At 49.3% G+C, this 22,428-nt stretch overlaps 1 protein-coding gene across 1 annotated transcript; it reads right to left on the bottom strand.

Moving 5' to 3' along the window:
• Positions 1-457: 457 nt before the first annotated feature.
• Positions 458-22,313, bottom strand: LOC125445933 (integrator complex subunit 2-like). The gene is given in 16 exon segments (XM_048519373.1): positions 458-684; positions 2,733-2,841; positions 5,650-5,826; positions 7,002-7,136; positions 8,091-8,159; positions 8,576-8,690; positions 8,785-8,856; positions 11,100-11,225; positions 11,584-11,810; positions 12,932-12,977; positions 12,979-13,103; positions 16,078-16,208; positions 18,694-18,807; positions 19,002-19,104; positions 21,001-21,139; positions 22,011-22,313. Coding segments are annotated over 16 exon segments (2,208 nt in total). The 5' UTR covers positions 22,304-22,313.
• Positions 22,314-22,428: the final 115 nt, after the last annotated feature.

Genomic DNA, 22,428 nt, shown 5'->3' with positions numbered 1-22,428 from the left:
CCCCCCCCACCCCCCCCCCCCCCCACCCCCCCCCCCCCCCACCCCCCCCCCCCCCCACCCCCCCCCCCCCCCACCCCCCCCCCCCCCCACCCCCCCCCCCCCCCACCCCCCCCCCCCCCCACCCCCCCCCCCCCCCACCCCCCCCCCCCCCCACCCCCCCCCCCCCCCACCCCCCCCCCCCCCCACCCCCCCCCCCCCCCACCCCCCCCCCCCCCCACCCCCCCCCCCCCCCACCCCCCCCCCCCCCCACCCCCCCCCCCCCCCACCCCCCCCCCCCCCCACCCCCCCCCCTCCCCACCCCCCCCCCCCCCACCAGGAGAGAATGCTGCTAGAACACGGCCATACAGCCCGGAAACCACACAGCACCCAAATACAAAGATAATATTTATCACTGCTTTCAACAATGCTGAAAGCTACATATGCAACAAACAGAGCCAAGAGAACTCAAATATGCCTTTCAGAGGCACCGTGCCTCTCTTTTTAATACACTGCTTCTCTCTCCACAAACAAAAGCTCTCCCAAAATAAAGTTTTGCTGTTTTGCTTCCTTCGCGAAGACACTGCTCCCAGTCGGACCTACCTCCCAGTTCCTGCTGTAGCCCTTGAGCCTGCCGGATGAGGTACTTGATTGGGATCTGGTCCATTAATGCAGAGGAGTAAGACTTGGGCTTTCTCTGCATGGCCGCTGCACAAGAGACGACAACAGTGACCCACCAGCCGATTCGGCAGCAACCACATCGCGCTCCCTCTTTTATGTAGGGTCCCCCCCCTCCCTATTTTTAGCCCTGCACCTCAGAGCTGCCCTCTGCCAAAGAATTTCTACAGGGCCACCAAGAAAGGCAGCTTGCTCAGCTCAGAAAGGTCTGGCTCCTGCCCACAGCTGAATCAATACTAAAAAATCTGAGGCCAGCCCAGCCTAGGAAACATGGACTGTATATATCAGTGGTGGCGAACCTATGGCACAGGTGCCAGAGATGGCACTCAGAGCCCTCTCTGTGGGCACGCACAGAGTCGGCCCCCCACCCCACCCCCCACACATCTAGGCTGGCCTGGGCCACTGGGTTTGATTATTAGCGTTAAACCTAAGACCTAGTTTTGGGGAAGCAGTGTAGGGAACCCTGTTAAGCGCTATTAAACCCCACTGATTTTCATGCGAAGAACTAAAGCGCGATCCTTTACCTGGGAGTAAGCTCGGTTGCTGGCAATGGGGCTTGCTTCTGAGAAAACCCTCCTAGGGTCATGATTCACCCATTGGAAGAGTTGCACGGTTGCTTCAAAGCAAAGCCACCGACTACCACCAAGCTTACTCCCGAGTAACACATGCCTTGGAGCCAACCATTTTTTCTAAACTAAAACCTCAGTATTCAGGTTAAATTGCCGTGTTGGCACTTTGCGATAAATAAGTGGGTTTTGGGTTGCAATTTGGGCACTCGGTCTCGAAAAGGTTCGCCATCACTGGTATATATAGTCACACAAGGTAATGAACTAATTGGTATATGCAATTAGTTTGAGCATAAAGTCAATAGATAATTCATACACCGTTCATAAAGATTATTCATAAAGATATATTGTGATTATGTTATAAGTAATATTCAACTGGATATAAAGGTAATAACAAAACATACAATGAGGGCACTGAAGAAGAAGAAGAAGAAGAAGAGGAGGAGGAGTTTGGATTTATATCCCCCCTTTCTCTCCTGCAGGAGACTCAAAGGGGCTTACAATCTCCTTGCCCTTCCCCCCTCACAACAAACACCCTGTGAAGTGGGTGGGGCTAAGAGAGCTCTGAGAAGCTGTGACTAGCCCAAGGTCACCCAGCTGGCGTGTGTGGGAGTGTACAGGCTAATCGGAATTCCCCAGATAAGCCTCCACAGCTCAGGCGGCAGAGCTGGGAATCAAACCCAGTTCCTCCACATTAGTTACACAAGCTCTTAACCTCCTACGCCACTGCTGCTCCTGGAGCCACACACACACCCTGCATGCCACTTACCTTAACTGGCAGCGGGGCCTGGCAGGACTGGGCAGGGGCGCGCGCAGTGGCTTCTGCCGGTCCTGGCAGGGCAGAGTGAGGGGGGGAGGAGGAGGGGTGGGGCGATTTTCCACCCCCCACGTGACCCCAACGGCTGCCACTGGGGTGCAGCATGAGTCAAAGGGGATAGATCTCCACAGATGCAGGTTTAGGTCTCGTTTCAGTTCAGAGAGATGACTCCCTGTTCTGGGTGATCACAGTCCTTCCCGTTGCTAGAGCTCATCTTTTGGGGGGGGGGGGCTTCACAGTTTTCTCAGAACTCTCTCAGTCCCACCTACCTCACGGGGGGTCCGTTGTGGGGAGAGGAAGGGGAAAAGTTTGTAAGCTACTTAAAGACTCCTAAAAGCAGGGGTCTTCAAACTATGGCCCTCCAGATGTTCATGGACTACAATTCCCATCAGCCCCTGCCAGGATGGCCAAGTGGTAGGACTCATGGGAATTGTAGTCTATGAACATCTGGAGTGCCATAGTTTGAAGACCCCTGCCTTAAAGGTAGAGAAAATCAGGGTGTAAAAACCAGCTGCTCTTCTTCTCCCTTCTGCCACTTAATTCTCTGCACAACCATCTTGTAGGGTAGGTTAGACTGTGACAAGACCAGGCTTATCCAGCAAGCTTCCGTGGCTGGGCTAGAATTCAAACCCAAGTCCTAGTTCCATAACCAGCATGCTACACAAGCTCCGCCTTCCTCCCCCAGTCATACCCACCCAGTGACTTTGAGCTTGCTAGAATTGCCTCTTCATAAGACAAAACATAATACAGGACAAGGAGCTGGGCTGTGATGCCGAAACGTTGACTCAGACGAGCATTTTCTCCCTGCAAGGAACGAAAAAACACACACAAGAGATAGCACAGCTTGCTGTCAGGATGACCACAGGTCAGGGGGAACTGATCTCTGGGCCACTGGTCTCCAGCAAGTAGGCAGAAATCTTAGGGAAGTCACACCACCGTTTCCTTTCCGTTTGTCCGGATTTGAGAGGAAGAGAAGGGCAGAATCACGCAAGCAAATAAGAGAAGCCGAACTAGACGCTGCCACTGAAAATGGCAGGCCTGCGTCAAGTTTCCCCACCTGCCCCATTTATTGTGTCACAGTAAGCAAATACGGGGTTAATATTACGCAGCAATGCAGAGTTAAATGGTAGTAGTGCAATGCACCACTACAGAATGTGGGGATTGGACAGCTTTGTGGAATTAAATGAATTCATGAAGGACAGGCCATGGGGGTCAAAAGGAACCTGCACATTCCAAGGGTCGGGGGTGGGGGGGTTTGCATCTCTGACCCTTTGTTTCTAGGGCTTCTGCAGACTTGCCCAGTTTGTGGACTTCCTGATGCATGGCTGCGGAGAACAGAAGCTCATTTGATCCAACAGGAATCTTACTTTTATAGGATAGGTAAGAACACAGTTTCTCTTGTTGTTCTTGTTCTCTTCTTATTCTCCTTTACATCTTGGGCCCCTTTAACATCTATGGGACCCATTTCTCCCCCTCCCGGGAGGGGTTTTGCTAAGAGTTTTAAAGTTGGACGCCGCCAATTTTTATACTGAATGCTGTCTTTTAATGGCTTTATATTTTATGGTTGATGGAACCTATATTATTTGTAGTTGTATTTGTTTCTGTGCCTTATTTCTGTTTGGTTATATTTATGTTGTGCATTGCCTAGAGCCCTCTGGGGGAGGGGCAGTATATAAAATAAATAATAAATAAATAATAATTTTTTAAAGGATAGGGATCATAAGAACATAAGAACAAGCCAGCTGGATCAGACCAGAGTCCATCTAGTCCAGCTTTCTGCTACTTGCAGTGGCTTACCAGGTGCCTTTGGGAGCTCACGTGCAGACTGTGAAAGCAATGGCCTTCTGCAGCTGTTGCTCCCGAGCACCTGGTCTGCTAAGGCATTTGCAACCTCAGATCAAAGAGGATCAAGATTGGTAGCCATAGATCGACTTCTCCTCCATAAATCTGTCCAAGCCCCTTTTAAAGCTATCCAGGTTTGTGGCCATCACCACCTCCTGTGGCAGCATATTCCAAACACCAATCACACGTTGCACGAAGAAGTGTTTCCTTTTATTAGTCCTAATTCTTCCCCCCAGCATTTTCAATGTACGCCCCCCTGGTTCTAGTATTGTGAGAGATCCATCCATCCCTCCCCAAATCTGTTTGGAGAGATGATGAAGAAACCAATTCACATTTTTGGGCAACCCCAAACCTTGTACATACTCAGCCTTGCCTTATATAATCTCATACACAGCCTTCTCTTTTATAAGCTTCTCAAACACTCCCTATTTCAATTACCTCCCCTATCAAACACTGGGGTTTGGGGGTGTGAATTTACACTTAATCTACATTTTGCCTTTAGAATCTACCCTGCCGTCAGAATGTGGACCCTCTTTTATGAAGTTGATCACGCCCTTCAAAGTGGGCTCTTTCCCCATTTTAAATGAACTCCCCCAATAGAGGAAGGGAGTCTCTACGTCAGTGGTGGCGAACCTATGGCACGGGTGCCAGAGGTGGCACTCAGAGCCCTCTCTGTGGGCACACACAAGCAGAGTTCCCCCACACACACACACACACACATATCTAGGCTGGCCTGAGCCGCTGGGCTCGATTATTAGCATTAAATTATTATTATTATTAGCATTAAACCTAAGACCTAGTTTTGGGGAAGCAGTGTAGGTAACCCTTTTAAGCACTGTTAAACCCCACTGATTTTCATCCAAAGAACTAAAGCGCGATCCTTTACCTGGGAGTAAGCTCGGTTGCTGACAATGGGGCTTGCTTCTGAGTAAACCCTCCTAGGGTCATGATTACCCATTGGAAGAGTTGCATGGTTGCTTCAAAGCAAAGCCACCGAATATGACTAAGCTTACTCCCGAGTAACGCACGTGTCGGAGCCAACCGTTTTTCCTAAACTAAAACCTCAATATTCAGGTTGAATTGCTGGGGTGGCACTTTGTGATAAATAAGTGGGTTTTGGGTTGCAATTTGGGCACTCGGTCTCCAAAAGGTTCGCCACCACTGCTCTAGGTGGCAGGGTGAGCACAAGAACCAGACATGGGACAGCCGTTTTCCCTGCAAGCCCTGTGTCCAATGCTATGCTTACTTCCACCCAGAAAGGAGCATGGAGAAATAAGATTATCTACTGTTGTTAGAAGCTGGGTTACAGATGGATAAACAACTGAATGCCATTTGTCCTTCCCACTATAAACCACTACAAAAGGCGGAGTCATTATTCAGAAATCCATAGCAGAGAGATGCACACAGAGGAAGAGGGAAATGCTATTTTTATATATGTACACAGAGAGACAATGTACATCTAAGCCTGGTAAGACTTCAATGAATCCTATACACATACAACATGTACCGTGTTTCTCCGAAAATAAGACAGTGTCTTCTATTAATTTTTGCTCACAAAGACACGCTGTGTCTTATTTTCAGGGGATGTCTTATTTTTCCACTCCACAGCTACATGCTCTGGTGTTCTGTTTGATGGGCATGCTTCCAAACAAAAACTTTGCTACGTCTTATTTTTGAGGGATGCCTTATATTTAGCACTTCAGCAAAACCTCTACTACGTCTTATTCTCAGGGGATGTCTTATTTTCGGAGAAACAGGGTATATACATACCCCGGTGAGTCCTTGGAAAACATTTAAGATTTCTTCTTCTGTGATTGGCTGATTTGTAGCTTCAGGGTTGGATTTAGAAGCTGGTGTAAGGACAGAATTGATGTAAACATCGATAAGAGGAAGCAGCTGAGGATGCAGAGGTGTGGTGGTTTCACACAGCTGTCTGTAAATCCAGTCCTAAAAAAACAAACACAGTCTAACTAAAGGAACAATCATAAATATGTGTACTAGAAGAAGAAGAGAAGAGTTTGGATTTATATCCCCCCTTTTTCTCCTGTAGGCGACTCAAAGGGGCTTGCAATCTCCTTGCCCTCCCCCCCTCACAACAAACACCCTGTGAGGTAGGTGGGGCTGAGAGAGCTCAGAAGACCTGTGACTAGGCCAAGCAAGGTCACCCAGCTGGCGTGTGTTGGAGTGCACAGGCTAACCTGAATTCCCCAGATATGCCTCTACAGTTCAAGCGGCAGAGCGGGGAATCAAACCCGGCTCCTCCAGATTAGAATGCACCTGCTCTTAACCGCTACGTCACTGCTGCTCCCCAGTTCCCCAGTTTTTCAGCAGGGCCTACTCACAGGAAAATGAGTTCAGGATTGCAACATAATACTTGCAGTGCAATCCAAAGCATGTTTATTCTGAAGAATATCCTTACGAGTTCAATGTACCCAGTGGGCACGGAAAAAGTAAATTCAGTCAATCCCGGCTTGTCCTCCCTTTGACGTTTTATTTCCCCTCTGCTCCCCCCAAATATTTAGCTCTGTGGTCGCAAGAGAGAAGGTCTTTCCCAACATCTGCTGATCTTAACAAAGAAATAGTCACACAAAAGACACACACACAAAGCTGCCTCGTGCACAGCCAGACCTATCCAGCAAATTAACCGTTTGTCTGCCTACTCTAACCTACAGTGAATCTCTAAGATTTCAATCCCCGGTCTTTTCTCGGCCTGCCACAGAGGAAAAAATTAAGTGGAAATATCAGGGACCACTCCCGAGACCTTCCCCATCAAAACCAGGAGCTTCTCTGCGGAGCAGCAGTGGCGTAGTGGTTAAGAGCAGGTGTACTCTAATCAGGAGCAACCAGGTTTGATTCCCCAGTCTGCCACTTGAGCTGTGGAGGCTTATCTGGGGAATTCAGATTAGCCTGGGCACTCCCACACACGCCAGCTGGGTGACCTTGGGCTAGTCAGTTCTTCTGAGCTCTCTCAGCCCCACCTACCTCACAGGGTGTTTGTTGTGAGGGGGGAAGGGCAAGGAGATTGTCAGCCCCTTTGAGTCTCCTTACAGGAGAGAAAGGGGGGATATACATCCAAACTCTTCTTCTTCTTCCTTTCATCCAGATGTTCTGCAGCAGCTCACCTTGATGGAGACTTTGTGCTTGGTGAAAGATCGGCTCCTGAGAAGCTGGTAGATGCAGTGGATGGGCAGGAATCCGGTGATGTTGGCGCTCAGGTTGCCGGTGACAGCCACGCGGACCGCATGAGCAGTGACCACCTAGGAAAGATCAGCCCCTGACTGAGATCCTTTTCAAACCAGCCATTTAAAAAAGCAAACAGTTTGGAAGTCAGTGCCGTGTGATGTGGATGTGTCCACTACCCACACCGGCTGACGGTTCTCCCAGCCACTGGGGTTTGTCGTCATAAACTTTCTGCACCATAAGAACAGAAGAAAGAGCCTGCTGGATCAGACCAGAGTCCATCTAGTCCAGCTCTCTGCTACTCGCAGTGGCCCACCAGGTGCCTTTGGGAGCTCACATGCAGGATGTGAAAGCAATGGTCTTCTGCTGCTGCTGCTCACGAGCACCTGGTCTGCTAAGGCATTTGCAACCTCAGATCAAGGCGGATCAAGATTGGAAGCCATAGATCAGGGGTAGGGAACCTGCGGCTCTCCAGATGTTCAGGAACTACAATTCCCATCAGCCCCTACCCCTGCCATAGATCGACTTCTCCTCCATAAATCTATCCAAGCCCTTTTTAAAGCTATCCAGGTGAGTGGCCATCACCACCTCCTGGGGCAGCATATTCCAAACACCAATCACACGTTGTGTGAAGAAGTGTTTCCTTTTATTAGTCCTCATTCTTCCCCCCAGCATTTTCAATGGATGCCCCCTGGTTCTGGTATTGTGAGAAAGAGAGAAAAATTTCTCTCTGTCAACATTTTCTACCCCATGCATAATTTGATAGACTTCAATCCTATCCCCCCTCAGACGTCTCCTCTCCAAACTAAAGAGTCCACCACATCACAAACTGCTTTCAATCCCAGACTGAGCAAGAAAAAGACACGACAGAGCCCTGGCATATCTTTTCCGGCAAGGCAACACACAAAGGACAGAAATGGAGCTGGAAAGGGACCGAGGAAAGGAGGGGATGTAGAAAGAAGGGCAGGGCGATATGTTAGGCAAAACCAGAAGATAATAACAGCAGGGAAAACCATCTTCCCACAAGTCACCTGTTCAGTGAAAATCTCCTGAGTGAAAATCGTCTTCATGCGGCTCAGAGAACTCGGCTTTATCACAATCTGAAATGGACACAGACAGACACAATAATGAGCTCCCACGCAAACTTTAGGGCACAGTCCCTCTTGATTTTCACAAAATGGGTTTTAATTAGCCTCTTAAATTGAATTCAAAGGGTTGGATCCAGACAAGTTCACAGAGCAATTCCTCCTCCTCCTCCTCCTCCTCCCCCCCTCCTCCTCCTCCTCCTCCGTTCATTGAAAAGCAGAAGATCTGAACTACAGACTTCCTCTTAGAAGCCAGGTTGTGACAACTCCGTGCCATTCTGAGGTTCACTATCCTTCCGTGAACCCTTGTTTTGGGTAACGGCCGCTCTGGATACCCCTATGGAAAGGCATGGGTTAATCTCAGCAGCCACTGGCACAGTGCCAAACAACTGGCAGGAGGAAGAGACATTTGGCTGGAAGGAGCAGCTCACCTTCATTCCCAGAGTGGAGCACACCAAATCAATGATCGCGCTGAGCTGGTTGCTATGGAAATACATGGCCACCAACAAGAGCATCTCCCCAAAGGAAGCCGAGACTCCGGAAGTGCTGTCGAAACAAAGACAGGAGGGGGCCGTGTAAGAGGAGGACCCTGGTCTGCTGAGACCTTCCTGGAGAAAAGGACTTGATGGCCCCTCCTCACCTCTCAAAATAAGCTTCCTCTTTGATCATCCAACTGAGCCACATCACCATCAGCTGCTCTTGTTCTGGAGTGCTGGAAGACACCCCAGGGTTAGGAAAGGAACAGGTACATTGTTATGACATGGCTAGTACTTTATTTTATATTTATATTTCAAATTTGTTATACCGCCCACCCCTGAAGGGCTCTGGGCATGGTGTACAGCCTAAAATGTCAGGGAAAATACACCATTAAAACATTAAAACCACGAACAAATTACATAAACCTAAAAACAGTTTCCAGATGGCAAAATGACTCTATGAACCAGGAGCGGTCAGAAAATAAAATCCCCTTAGTATGGGAATGGCACACACATCAGTGGCTGTCTTCCCCAAAAGCCTGGCGGAACAACTCTATTTTGCAGCCCCTGTGGAACTGTTCAAGGTCCCGCAGGGCGCAGATGGACGAAGGGAGAGTGTTCCATCAGGTCGGGGCCAAGGCACTGAAGGCCCTGGCCCGGATAGAGGCTAGTTGAATCATAGGCCCCTTCCGCACATGCAAAATAATGCGTTTTCAAACCACTTTCACAACTGTTGCAAGTGGATTTTGCCATTCCGCACAGCTTCAAAGAGCTCTGAAAGCAGTTTGAAAGTGCATTATTCTGCATGTGCGGAATGAGCCATAGAGAGGCCAGGGACCACCAGTAGATTGGTCTCTGCAGTGCGCTGCCAAGTGGGGATGTAGGGGAGGAGATGGTCCTTTAGATATGAGGGCCCCAGGTGGCGGAGTGCCTTAAAGGTAAGCACCAACACCTTGAAGGTGAGTCGGTATTCAATTGGGAGCCAGTGCAAGTGGCGCAAAACGGGGGAGATGTGATCGCACATAGAGCCTCCCACAAGGAGTTGTGCCACCGCATGCTGGACCAATTTCAATTTCAGCTGCAAGGCAAGGCCCATGTAGAGTGAGTTGCAATAGTCCAAGAAGGGGGTGCGGAATCAAAAGCATAGCCCTTTTTTTGGTAGGAATGACTCTCCTATACCCCATCTAAGGTGCTCGGAGTCTCAAAACTGGGCATTTTACTTCCTGTGTTCCCCTGCCCTGGCTTCCCTTAAGCCAATGCCCCCTTATCACTGAAGTCCCTCAATGATCCTGCAGGATCTGAACAGCTGTTCTGTGACATCACAGCAGTTCAACCAATCATTTTAGAGGGGCCCTTCCAAGTACCGAATCCCAAGGATTGCATGACAATACACTGGGGGAAATGGCACCCCGGCAGAAAACAAGGAGAAGTAAAGCATCAAGTCCACAATAAAACAAATGGACCTCCACCCTGCCCCACTTCACCACTGTAAAAATGTTGAAATACAGTAACATATAAACAAGCCAGCCCCACAAAGGCCATGGCCCAGGAAGTGAAAACTTCAGAGAGGCAGGGAATCCCATGTCTTCTGTGCCCAAGAGTCCCCCTGAACAGCTTTTTGAATCTAACATACATACATTTATTTATTTATTTATTTATTTATTTATTTATTTATTTATTTGTTTGTTTGTTTGTTTGTTTGTTTGTTTGTTTGTTTGTTTGTTTGTTTGTTTGTGGATGGATGGATGGATGGATGGATGGATGGATGGATGGATGGATGGATGGATGGATGGATGGATGGATGGATGGATGGATGGATGGATGGATGGATGGATGGATGGATGGGATGGATGGATGGATGGATGGATGGATGGATGGATGGATGGATGGATGGATGGATGGATGGATGGATGGATGGATGGATGGATGGATGGATGGATGGATGGATGGATGGATGGATGGGTTTTGTATACCGCCCTACCCCCGAAGGGCTCTGGGCGGTGTACAACATAATTTCCTCTTACAGCACATACAAACAAAACCCCATTAAAATTAAAACACAGCGGTAAAATTAACAAAGATGGCGTCACGCAATAAACCCCAATTAAAACCCTCCCAAAGAGGGGGGAAGCAGAACGAAAAAGTGGGTCCCATAGATGGCAAAGGGAACTCCGTAGATGGCAAAGGGGCACTTCAATCAGCGGCTGGACACTCCAAAGGCCCGATGGAACAACTCAGTCTTACAGGCCCTGTGGAATTCACCAAGATCCCGCAGGGCCCGGACAGCTGGAGGGAGAGTGTTCCACCAGGCAGGGGCCAGGGCTGAAAAGGCCCTGGCCCGTGTGGAGGCCAGCCGCATCATTGAGAGGCCAGGAACCACCAGCAAATTGGCCTCTGCTGAGTGCAGAGGCCGAGTAGGGACATATGGGGTAATGCGGTCCCGTTTCAACAAGGGCCGTCTCTGAGGTTCAAAACGTACCTGACCAGGGTGGAGAACGCCAGCAACATGCAGAACGAGAGGGAGACAAAGCGGACACCGGCGGGAGTGGCAGGAGGGCGGCTGGTCATGAGCTGAAGCAACTGCTCGGCCTCCTCGTCAGTGGGCCTGAACTCCAACAACAACAAAGAGAGGCAGTCAGACTTATCTCAAGGAGGGGGAGAATTGCTCCTACTTCCCAATACGACAGCGTACATTGGCTGTTGTGGGTTTTCCAGGCTGTGCGGCCTGGCAGATCTTGTTCCCAACGTTTCACCCGCATCTGTGGCTGGCATCTTCAGAGGTATATCACAGAGAGAAGCCTGTTACACGTGTACACTTCTGAAGATGTCAGCCACAGCTGCAAGCAAAACAAGATCTACCAGATCATGGCCACACAACCCGGAAAACCCTCAAAAACCAGTTGAATCTGGCCATGAAAGCCTTCGACAATGCAACATCCATTGCTTTTTAAAAGCATACTCACTTCAAACCAGCGATGCCCATCAATGCGCAGTACAGGCGCAGGAGGGCGCTGGCTTTCACCACGTTTTCCTCCTTCAGGCCCGAATAGACAGACACGTTGGGCTCCATGTCGGTGTCGGCCTCTTCAGTGATGCGCATGCTGCGAACCGTGGGCAGGATCCCCATCAGCTCCAACAGCAGCTGCCTTCTCATCTGCCAGAGGACGGAGCCAATTGTCTCCCTCTTTCTCTGAAGGAGGAGAAGAAGAAGAGTTGGATTTACATCCCCCATTCTCTCCTGTAGGAGACTCAAAGGGGCTGACAAACTCCTTTCCCTTCCCCCCACACAACAAACACCCTGCGATGTAGGTAGGGCTGAGAGAGCTCCGAGAAGCTGTGACTAACCCAAGGTCACCCAGCTGCCGTGCGTGGGAGTGTACAGGCTAATCTGAATTCCCCAGATAAGCCTCCACAGCTCAGGCGGCAGAGCTGGGAATCAAACCCGGTTCTTCCAGATTAGATACACGAGCTCTTAATCTCCTACGCCACTGCTGCTCCAAGATACATTGTTTTACTTCTCTGAACTATTTTGCTTCTGATTGCTGTAAACAGAGGAGGCAAATCAATGTTATAGATGGGCTTTCACGCTTATAGCAAAAGAGGGATTTTATTTAGTTTCTCAGCCTTCAACATCTCTCAAGGGCACCTCCATGGAGGTTTCAGAAATGTACAAATATATTTAAAATCTCACGTTATCAAAGAATCAGCAAACAACAGATGATTTAAATAAGCTGAATATCTGGAGTGGGTTGTAAAATGCCTTATGCGAAGTTGGAATAAAGTAGTTTAAGCAAATAAGTCTAATAATAATAGGTTCTGGTGGGTTTCCCGGGCTGTGTGGCCGTGGTCTGGTGGATCTTGTTCCTAACGTTTTGGATTCAACCTGCCCAGAAGAACATTTATCAGAAAAGTACAAAGAAAAAAAACCCATACAAATTTCATTTTTACAAATTGGTATGCTTTTATGTCATGCTTTACATAAATTCCTTCGCTGCTTATTTTCAAGTAAGGGCTTACAAGCAAAACCAAAACAGTGTGTAACAGACTTCCTCCTGTGATACACCTCCGAAGATGCCAGCCACAGATGCAGGTGAAACGTTAGGAACAAGATCCACCAGACCACGGCCACACAGCCCAGGAAACCCACTACAACCAGTTGAATCGGGCCGTAAAAGCCTTCGACAATACTAATAACAATTGGTTGAAACGGCTTTACGTCAAACAGACTGCTCTGGTTTATGGCCCCTCCCCCCCGCTCTCTGTCTTCTGCTTTTTCGCCTGCTCCCAAACCCACCTGCCAAAAGCTCTCACCTGTTGCCCATTCCGGATGAAAGTTCCAAACCAAGTCCGCACTTTAATTGGTCCCCAGCAACAAGCCACTGACGAAGCACACCAGGTCGCTCACGCCGTCCTCCGCAGACTCGTTCTTCGTGTGATCTAAAGTCAAGGCTACCCCAAGCCCTGGCAAGTGGCACTCTTCCACCTAGCCCCAAAGGATACAAGAGATACCATAAAACAGTGATGGCAACCCTTTTCGAGACCGAGTGCCCAAACTGCAACTCAAAACCCACTTATTTATCGCAAAGTGCCAACACGGCAATTTAACCCGAATACTGAGGTTTTAGTTTAGAAAAAACGGTTGGCTCCAAGGCGCGCATTACTCGGAAGTAAGCTTGGTGGTAGTCGGTGGCTTTGCTTTGAAGCAACTATGCAACTCTTCCAACGGGTGAATCACGACCCTAGGAGGGTTTAGAAGCAAGCCCTGTTGCCAGCAATCGAGCTTACTCCCAGGTAAAGGATTGTGCTTTAGTTCTTCCCATGAAAATCAGTGGGGTTTAACAGCACTTAACAGGGTTACCTATCGCCCCCCCCCCCTGACAAACTCTGTGCACGCGTGCCCACAGAGAGGGCTCTGAGTGCCACCTCTGGCACCCGTGCCATAGGTTCGCCACCACAGCAATAAAACTATCCGGGATTGAAACACCTGCCTGAGGAGTCCTGAGGACATTTCCCAAGGAATCAGCTAATTTGCTGGGGAGTTTTGTGGTTGTTTCCAGGCTGTATGGCGGTGTTCCAGCAGCATTTTCTCCTGACGTTTCGCCTGCATCTGTGGCTGGCATCTTCAGAGGATCTTCTGAAGATGCCAGCCACAGATGCAGGCAAAACGTCAGGAGAAAACGCTGCTAGAACACGGCCATACAGCCCGGAAACCACACAGCACCCCAGTGATTCTGGCCGTGAAAGCCTTCAACAATACAGCTAATTTACTGTATAAGAACTTTATTTAACCACGTTTTGGTGGCAGTGGAGGATGCGACTGTTTTAAATGTGTTGGTGCACACCTTAAACTCGTGAGAACATTTAATTCTGATAAATCAACAGAGAGGACAAAAGGGATCTAGCAAAACCGGATGCTCTTTACGTACTGTTGCCTGGAACACCTTGATGAATCTTCTGAGAGCCCAGTTTCTCGAGGTGATTATGAAGCACTTCTGACCTCTTACTCTTCGACCGCTGCTCCCTTTTCAAAACTATTCCACTACGCTTTTGCATTTCAATTATGATTTTGAAATTTTCATAATGGAAATATTTTGAGAAACGAAACAACTCGGGTGTCTACTTGGAGTTGCTCTCCAAGCAGTGGCGAAGTGGCTAAGAGCAGTGGCTAACAGCAGGTGCACTCTGATCTGGAGGAACCGGGTTTGATTCTCCGCTCTGCCGCCTGAGCTGTGGAGGCTTATCTGGGGAATTCAGATTAGCCTGTACACCCCCACACACACCAGCTGGGTGACCTTGGGCTAGCCACAGCTTTTCGGAGCTCTCTCAGCCCCACCCACCTCACAGGGTGTTTGTTGTGAGGGGGAGGAAGGGCAAGGAGATTGTAAGCCCCTTTGAGTCTCCTACAGGAGAGAAAGGGAGGATATAAATCCAAAGGGGGCATATAACTCCTCCTCCTCCTCCTCTTCTTCCTCCTCCTCCTCCTCTTCTTCTTCTTCTTCTCCAGCTGTGAAGGACATTTCATACCCCTGGCATGCAAGGGTCTGCAACGTGCGGCTCTCCAGATGTCCGTGGACTACAAATCCCATCAGCCCCTGCCAGCATGGCCAATTGGGCTGATGGGAATTGGACTGATGGGAATTGTAGTCCATGGACATCTGGAGAGCCGCAGGTTGCAGACCCCTGCTCCAGACAGTTCCTGTGTAGCCACCTATACCAGTTGAGGATGTCTCACAGAGCAAAGATGTAAATTCACATCCCTGCAAAGCTAGGTCTTTGAGAAGGCGTGGGTCCAGCATTTCATTTGTCTGAAGGATGGGGCAAAATCACAGACCTATTCCCCAAAATGCAGGAAAAGCAGAAGGAAGCGTGTCTGGCACTACAAGTAGCCAGAGGAAGTACTTGCGTGACCCAGGAGCTCAGCAAAGCCAAAGAGAGGAGGCTGTGAGCTGCAGGCAAAGCCAGATAAGGGAAGAGAAAACTGGGCTTGGTCAAGAATGGGCGAGGCGAGGAGAAAGCAGAGCAGAACAAAGAAGTACTGTGGAGTCCTGTGTTCAGTTCTGGTCGCCACATCTCAAAAAGGATATCGTAGAGATAGAAAAAGTGCAGAGAAGGGCAACAAGGATGATTGAGGGACTGGAGCACCTTCCCTATGAGGAGAGGCTGCAGCGTTTGGGACTCTTTAGTTTGGAGAGGAGACGTCTGAGGGGGGATATGATTGAAGTCTATAAAATTATGCATGGGGTAGAAAATGTTGACAGAGAGAAATTTTTCTCTTTCTCACAATACTAGAACCAGGGGGCATCCATTGAAAATGCTGGGGGGAAGAATTAGGACTAATAAAAGGAAACACTTCTTCACGCAACGTGTGATTGGTGTTTGGAATCTGCTGCCACAGGAGGTGGGGATGGCCACTAATCTGGATAGCTTCAAAAAGGGTTTGGACAGATTTGTGGAGGAAAAGTCGATTTATGGCTACCAATCTTGATCCTCCTTGATCTGAGATTGCAAATGCCTTAACAGTCCAGGTGCTCGGGAGCAGCAGCAACCGCAGAAGGCCATTGCTTTCACATCCTGCAGGTGAGCTCCCAAAGGCACCCGGTGGGCCACTGCGAGTAGCAGAGAGCTGGACTAGATGGACTCTGGTCTGATCCAGCTGGCTTGTTCTTATGTTCTTAAAGAACCTATAAAAGCAACTGGATGTAGTTTAGATGGCTTTCAAAAGGCTAAGACAAACTTATGGAGGCTAAGTTCTTCAGTGGCTGTGGGATGGAGGGAGAAACCACAACAAGGACAAGATATTTTACTCCCACGTCCAATTAGGGAATCTGGACTAAACAGTTCCAATATAACTCATCTCTTTAAAACATCTCAAGTCAAACATCTCCAGGATCTAGCCGATAAAAGTGGTCTATCATGACCTCTTTGCAAGAACCGAAGTGGGCAAACACGGGACTTACCACCATGCCGCGGACCCTCAACGCCTGGGAAGGGTTCATCTTGCAAAGGTGGTGGAGGGCCTCCGTCCTCCGGCGGCCCCCAAAGCTTTCCTCATCCTGCCGCTCGCCGTTCTTGATCAAGCCCCGACAAACTGAAACAGCCAAGGGAGCGACAGTCATCCCGAAGCCTTGACGTGCGCCGTCTGCACTGGCTCCCAGTTGAATACCGGAACACTTTCAAGGGGCTGGTACTTACGTTTAAGGCACTACGCAGCCTGGGGCCCTCTTAGGAGCAGCAGTGGCGTAGGAGGTTAAAGAGCTCGTGTATCTAATCTGGAGGAACCAGGTTTGATTCCCAGCTCTGCCGCCTGAGCTGAGGAGGCTTATCTGGGGAATTCAGATTAGCCTGTGCACTCCCACACACGCCAGCTGGGTGACCTTGGGCTAGTCACAGCTTCTCGGACCTCTCTCAGCCCCACCTACCTCACAGGGTGTTTGTTGTGTGGGGGGAAGGGCAAGGAGATTGTAAGCCCCTTTGAGTCTCCTTTCAGGAGAGAAAGGGGGGATATAAATCCAAACTCCTCCTCCTCCTCCTCCTCCTCCCCCCCCCTCCTCCTCCTCCTCTTCTTCTTCTTCTTCTCTGCGGGACTGTCTCGTTCCCTCTGTCCCCACTCGGCCTCTGTGCTCCACAGAGGCCAACTTGCTGGTGGTCCCTGGCTCCTCTATGATGCGGCTGGCCTCCACCTGGGCCAGGGCCTTTAATGCCTTGGCCCCAGCCTGGTGGAACACTCTGCCTCCAACTATCCGAGCCCTGCAGGACCTAGAACAGTTCCACAGGGCCTGCAAAACAGAGATGTTCCACCGAGCCTTTGGGGGAGACGGCCGCTGATGGGTGCCATCCCTTACATAGATAGGAATTATTTACTGCTCTCGGGATACAGAATGTCATTTTCTGATGGTTGTTTTTAGGTTTCGGTGGCGCACTTTTACGTTGTTATGCCTCTATTTTAACTGAAGTATTTTACTGGACACCGCCCAGAGCCCTTCGGGAGTGGGCGGTCTAATAAATCCAAACAATAAGAAGAAGAAGAGTTTGGATTTATATCCCCCCTTTCTCTCCTGCAGGAGACTCAAAGGGGCTGACAATCTCCTTGCCCTTCCCCCCTCACAACAAACACCCTGTGAGGTAGGTGGGGCTGAGAGAGCTCCGAAGAGCTGTGACTAGCCCAAGGTCACCCAGCTGGCGTGTGTGGGAGTGTACAGGCTAATCTGAATTCCCCAGATAAGCCTCCACAGCTCAGGCGGCAGAGCGGGGAATCAAACCCGGTTCCTCCAGATTAGATACACAAGCTCTTAACCTCCTACGCCACTGCTACTCCTAAATAAATAAATAAATAAATAAATAAATAATGCTTCTCCGCAGGAAACAATCCCCTTAATTTGTTTAGTAGAGACACTGAATAATTAAATGCTCCAGCTCATGCACAGAGGTGAAGAAGAAGAGTTAGATTTACATCCCACTTGTCTCAACCATAAGGAGTCCCCAAGAGGTTTACAAGCTCCTTCCCTTCCTCTCCCCACAACAGGCACCTTGTGAGGCAGCTGGCGCTGAGAGAACTGCGACTGGCCCAAGCCGCCCAGCAGGCTTCATGTGTAGGAGCAGAGAAACGAAGCGAGAGTTTCGAGAGTCAAAGTTCCCTTCATCAGACATGATATCAGACAAAGGGAGCTTTGACTCTTGGGAGCTTACGCACCTGAACATCCCAGTGGTCTCTGAGCTACAACTGGACTCTAATCTAGATATTATGTGATATATGGGTGGATGCTGCCCATAACTGATGGCAAAGGGTGCTGTCCTTCCCAGGAAAGGTTATTAGCTTCACTGCTAGCTAGAAAACCGCAGATGCCTGAGAGCCAGCATGGCAGAGCGGTTAAAAGCAGTGGACTCTAATCTGGAGAACTGGGTTTGATTACCACTCCTCTACCTGAGCGGCAGACTCTAATCTGGTGAAGCAGGTTTGTTTCCCCTACTCCTACACATGAAGCCTGCTGGGTGCCCTTAGATTAGTCACAGTTTTTTTCAGAACTCTCTCAGCACAACCTATCTCACAAAGTGTCTGTTGTGGGGAGAGAAGGAGTCTGTAAGCTACTTAGGAGCAGCAGTGGCGTAGTGGCTAAGAGCAGGTGCACTCTGATCTGGAGGAACCAGGTTTGATTCCAGCTTTGCCGCTTGAGTTGTGGAGGCTTATCTGGGGAATTCAGATTAGCCTGTACACTCCCACACACGCCAGCTGGGTGACCTTGGGCTAGTCACAGTTCTTCGGAGCTCTCTCAGCCCCACCCACCTCACAGGGTGTTTGTTGTGAGGGGGGAAGGGCAAGGAGATTGTCAGCCCCTTTGAGTCTCCTGCAGGAGAGAAAGGGGGGATATAAATCCAAACTCTTCTTCTTCTACTACTTAGAGATTCCTTAAAGGTAGAGAAAATCAGAATATAAAAACCAGCTGCTCTTCTTCTCCCTTCTGCCACTTAATCCTCTGTACAACCATCCAAACTCCTCTTCTGCTAAGGGCACCTGACAGATGGTCACAGTCCATCCTCCAAATTGCCTGCCTGCACAATTTTTGGATATTCTGTACCTTCGTTAAAACTGTCAGGAACATTGGCCACCAAGAGACACAGGAACCAGGCGCCGTTCTTAATGTGCAGCAAAGCCTCGGCCACATCCACTATCGGTAACAGCGAAGGCAGCTCTGCAAAAAGGAAGATGAAAGAAACAAGTTTAAGACAACAGTTGCACGAGCTCTGCCTGAAACCTCAGAGAGCTACTGCCAGTCAGGACAGAGGAGACGGACCAGCATGGATCGATAACCACTTCACGACTCTGGACTCACGGTGCCAGCTCACCAAAATAACATTTAAAAGATGCTTTTGAAGAAGAGCACACCTGCTTGTAAGATGCAAAGCACATCTGCCGCTTCCTCCAGATAAACGGGGCTCTCAAACAGCTCGGACGACTTGAAGAAAAACTCCCCGTTGGACTCTGCCACCTGCAACAAAAACGCTGTCTTGACAAAGGAACTGAAATCCACACAAAAGAAGTAGCCAGCTGGCCGAGAAAATAGTGAGGGAGAGAACTGCTATAAACAGGCTTAACGTTTGACTCTGGAGACCAGTTAGGAAAATAGAAGAAGAACTGGGGGGACACAGACAACAAGAAGAAGAAGAGTTTGGATTTATATCCCCCCTTTCTCTCCTGCGGGAGACTCAAAGGGGCTGACAATCTCCTTCCCTTCCCCCCTCACAACAAACACCCTGTGAGGTAGGTGGGGCTGAGAGAGCTCCGAGAAGCTGTGACTAGCCCAGGGTCACCCAGCTGGCGTGTGTGGGAGTGCCCAGGCTAATCTGAATTCCCCAGATAAGCCTCCACAGCTCAGGCGGCAGAGCTGGGAATCAAACCCGGTTCCTCCAGATTAGATACATGAGCTCTTAACCTCCTACGCCACTGCTGCTTCCATGATGAAGGTTGTGTAAGTGCATTTGGTTACACTGATTTATTCCCCAGCTAACAGCACAATCGACTAGAGAGCTGCCCCGTGCAACCCCACAGCAATGGTACCCTGCTTTTCTGCCACTGACATTTATTTCAAGGGGGCTTGAGCAGAAAACATTCTGCTGGATTGTAAACACCTTAAAAGGTTGTAGCAGGGGAGATGAAAGAGAACTTTCGTCTGGAACAAACACAGCTAGAAGAAACCCCTTTTATTTAGAAGCAATCCTTCCACTCATGTAGCACGCTGCTTGTTGTGTGAAACTGACCGGGACTGCTACTGCGACTGCCCATCCGGAAAGGTCAGCGCCTGTAGATAGCTAAGTATCGGACCAAGAGGCTACCCAGTCCAATATCTTATTTCAAAGCACTGGAAAGTCTATAAAGATGGTATACAGCCTTCCCCAACTTTTAGCATTCAGAGGTATCCCATTTCTGAACCTGGAGGTTCCATTTCTCTCTCCGAATTCTCTCAGCCACACCTACCTCAAAAGGTGCCTGTTGTGGAGAGAAGGAGGGAAGGGGTTTGGAAGCCGCTTTAAGACTCCTTAAAGAAGAAAAGTGGGGAATACATTCAAACTCTTCTTCTACTTAAGGGCACCTGACAGATGGCCACAGTCCTTCCTTACACAGCGGAAACCAGAAAGTTCTGGGAAGCTCCAATCACCAAACACAGATCTCAGTTATCTCTCACATTTTACAAAAGCAAAGCAAAGCAAAGCAAAGCCTCTATTGGCATACATAGAACAACAGCAACAAAACACAACAAACATAAAAATGTTAAAAGGCAAAAAGGATAACCTCAGATAAATACATATTATTACTGGCTCTGGATTATTTCCATAACAAAGCTTGCAACCTCTTCACAAAAAACAGAATCAGAGTTATTCAACAAGAGAAATAATCTAATCAAATCTGTTAACTCAGATTGGAAGAGAGGGTGTAGATTGACATATTTAGATCTAATTTTAGCAAATTTAGTGCAATGCAATAGCTGGTGAGCCAATGTTTCAACTACCTTAGAATTACAGCTACACAACCTTTTAGATTTTTCCAGGTTATTAAACCTGCCATGTAGTAAGGCAGATGGCATAACATTGAATCGTTATCTCTCACATGCACACATGCTATATACTATACTATGGAGAAAATGATAAGGGCTGAGCAGCAGCAACCAGAGAATAGAAACAGGGATGTTTGTCCGGACACCTGGGATGTTTGTCCGGACACCTGGCAGGTTTGTCCGGACACCTGGGAGGTTTTTCCGGACACCTGGGAGGTTTGTCCAGACACCTGGGACAAACCTCAAATATTATTTTCTGATCAGCACTGAGCATTCCCATCATTAGTACATTATAACTGGTGCTCTTTCTCAAAAAGAAAAGGAGACACACACCTTGTTCATAACTGCAAGTAATTCGCTGAGCACAAGGCGGAGGCGACGAGGGGAATCGCTGTGCTCGAACTCCAGCGTCAGGCCGTGCTGCAGCTGAGACACCAAGATGCTCTCTCCGCTGCCGCCTCCGAGCTTGTGCCTGAAATGAGACCCAAAAACACGGCGGTTCAGAAAAGGCAACTGGGGACAAAGGGGCCTGCCAGTCTCACCACCAAAGCGGCCTGCAGAATCAGGCCCAGAACCCTGAACTTCAGCCAGCACAGCACAGAACAAGAGAGGCCCAGCTTATTTATTTATTTATTATATTTATATACCGCCCTCCCCGAAGGCTCAGGGCGGTTTCCATCAAAAAGAAAAGTTTAAAACATCGTACATATAATTTATCTAAAATACATAAAATATTAAACTATAGATGGCTTCAGCTCTTCTATTCCCCTTTATGAACCCACGGGAGGCCAGATGTTTTTATGGCTAGTTGACATCATCCCGGCTGGCCAAACGCCTGGCGGAACAGGTCTGTTTTACAGGCCCTGCGGAAACTTTGTAAGTCCCGCAGGGCCCTGATCTCACCCGGAAGCCTGTTCCACCAGGTAGGGGCCAGAGCCGTAAAAGCCCTGGCCCTTGTAGAGGCCAGCTGGATCGCCTTGGGGCCAGGGATCACCAGTAGGTCCGCCTCCGATGAGCAGAGGGGCCTAGAAGGGCGATATAGGGAGAGACGGTCCCTCAGATAAGCAGGGCCAAGGCCGCGAATGGCTTTAAAGGTCAATACCAAAACTTTAAACATGACCCGGTACTCTATCGGCAGCCAGTGTATTTGGTATAGGACCGGAGTAATCCGGTCCCTAGCTGTTGCTCCAGTGGGTAGTCTGGCTTCAAATACTTATTCAGCTATTAGGTTCTCTGAGTGACCACAATACACGGTGCAGCCCCAGATTGGGGGGGGGGGGGCAGAAGGGAGACTGGACAGGACTTCTCAGTTCCCCCCAGGCCCCTTCGCACGTCTTCGTTACCTGAGTTGCTGCTCTTTACTGGCATCCTGCTCCAAGGCGTGGAAGTCCACTGAGAGCAAGGCCACGATGGAGTTGACAGCTTCCACCCCCGAAAGCAGGCGGAGGATCAGTTTCTTATCCTGCGCCCAGCTCTGGCTTTGATCGGCTGGAGCACACAGGGCCATCCGCACCAAGCAAGGCAGCAGCAGACGGAGTTCAGGGTCGCTCAAGGCTGCCAAGCGCACCACATCCACCTTCTGCATGGCTTCGAAAGCGTAGGGGCTGACAAACTGAAGGATGGAGCAGTCCGCCATTTCGCCCCGCATCCTGAAAGACAGAGACCGAGGAGTTAAGAGCCTTAAGGTGGCAGCTGCTCTGTTGGTCACACATAAATGAGCAAGGGAGAGAAGTAGTTTAAAAGAGGAAGGGAAAGGAACTT

Source organism: Sphaerodactylus townsendi, linkage group LG16 (genome assembly GCF_021028975.2).
Source record: "Sphaerodactylus townsendi isolate TG3544 linkage group LG16, MPM_Stown_v2.3, whole genome shotgun sequence".
Taxonomy (NCBI): domain Eukaryota; kingdom Metazoa; phylum Chordata; class Lepidosauria; order Squamata; family Sphaerodactylidae; genus Sphaerodactylus; species Sphaerodactylus townsendi.
Note: the sequence above shows the minus strand (reverse complement) of the source record. Positions and strands in the feature narration are given on the sequence as shown.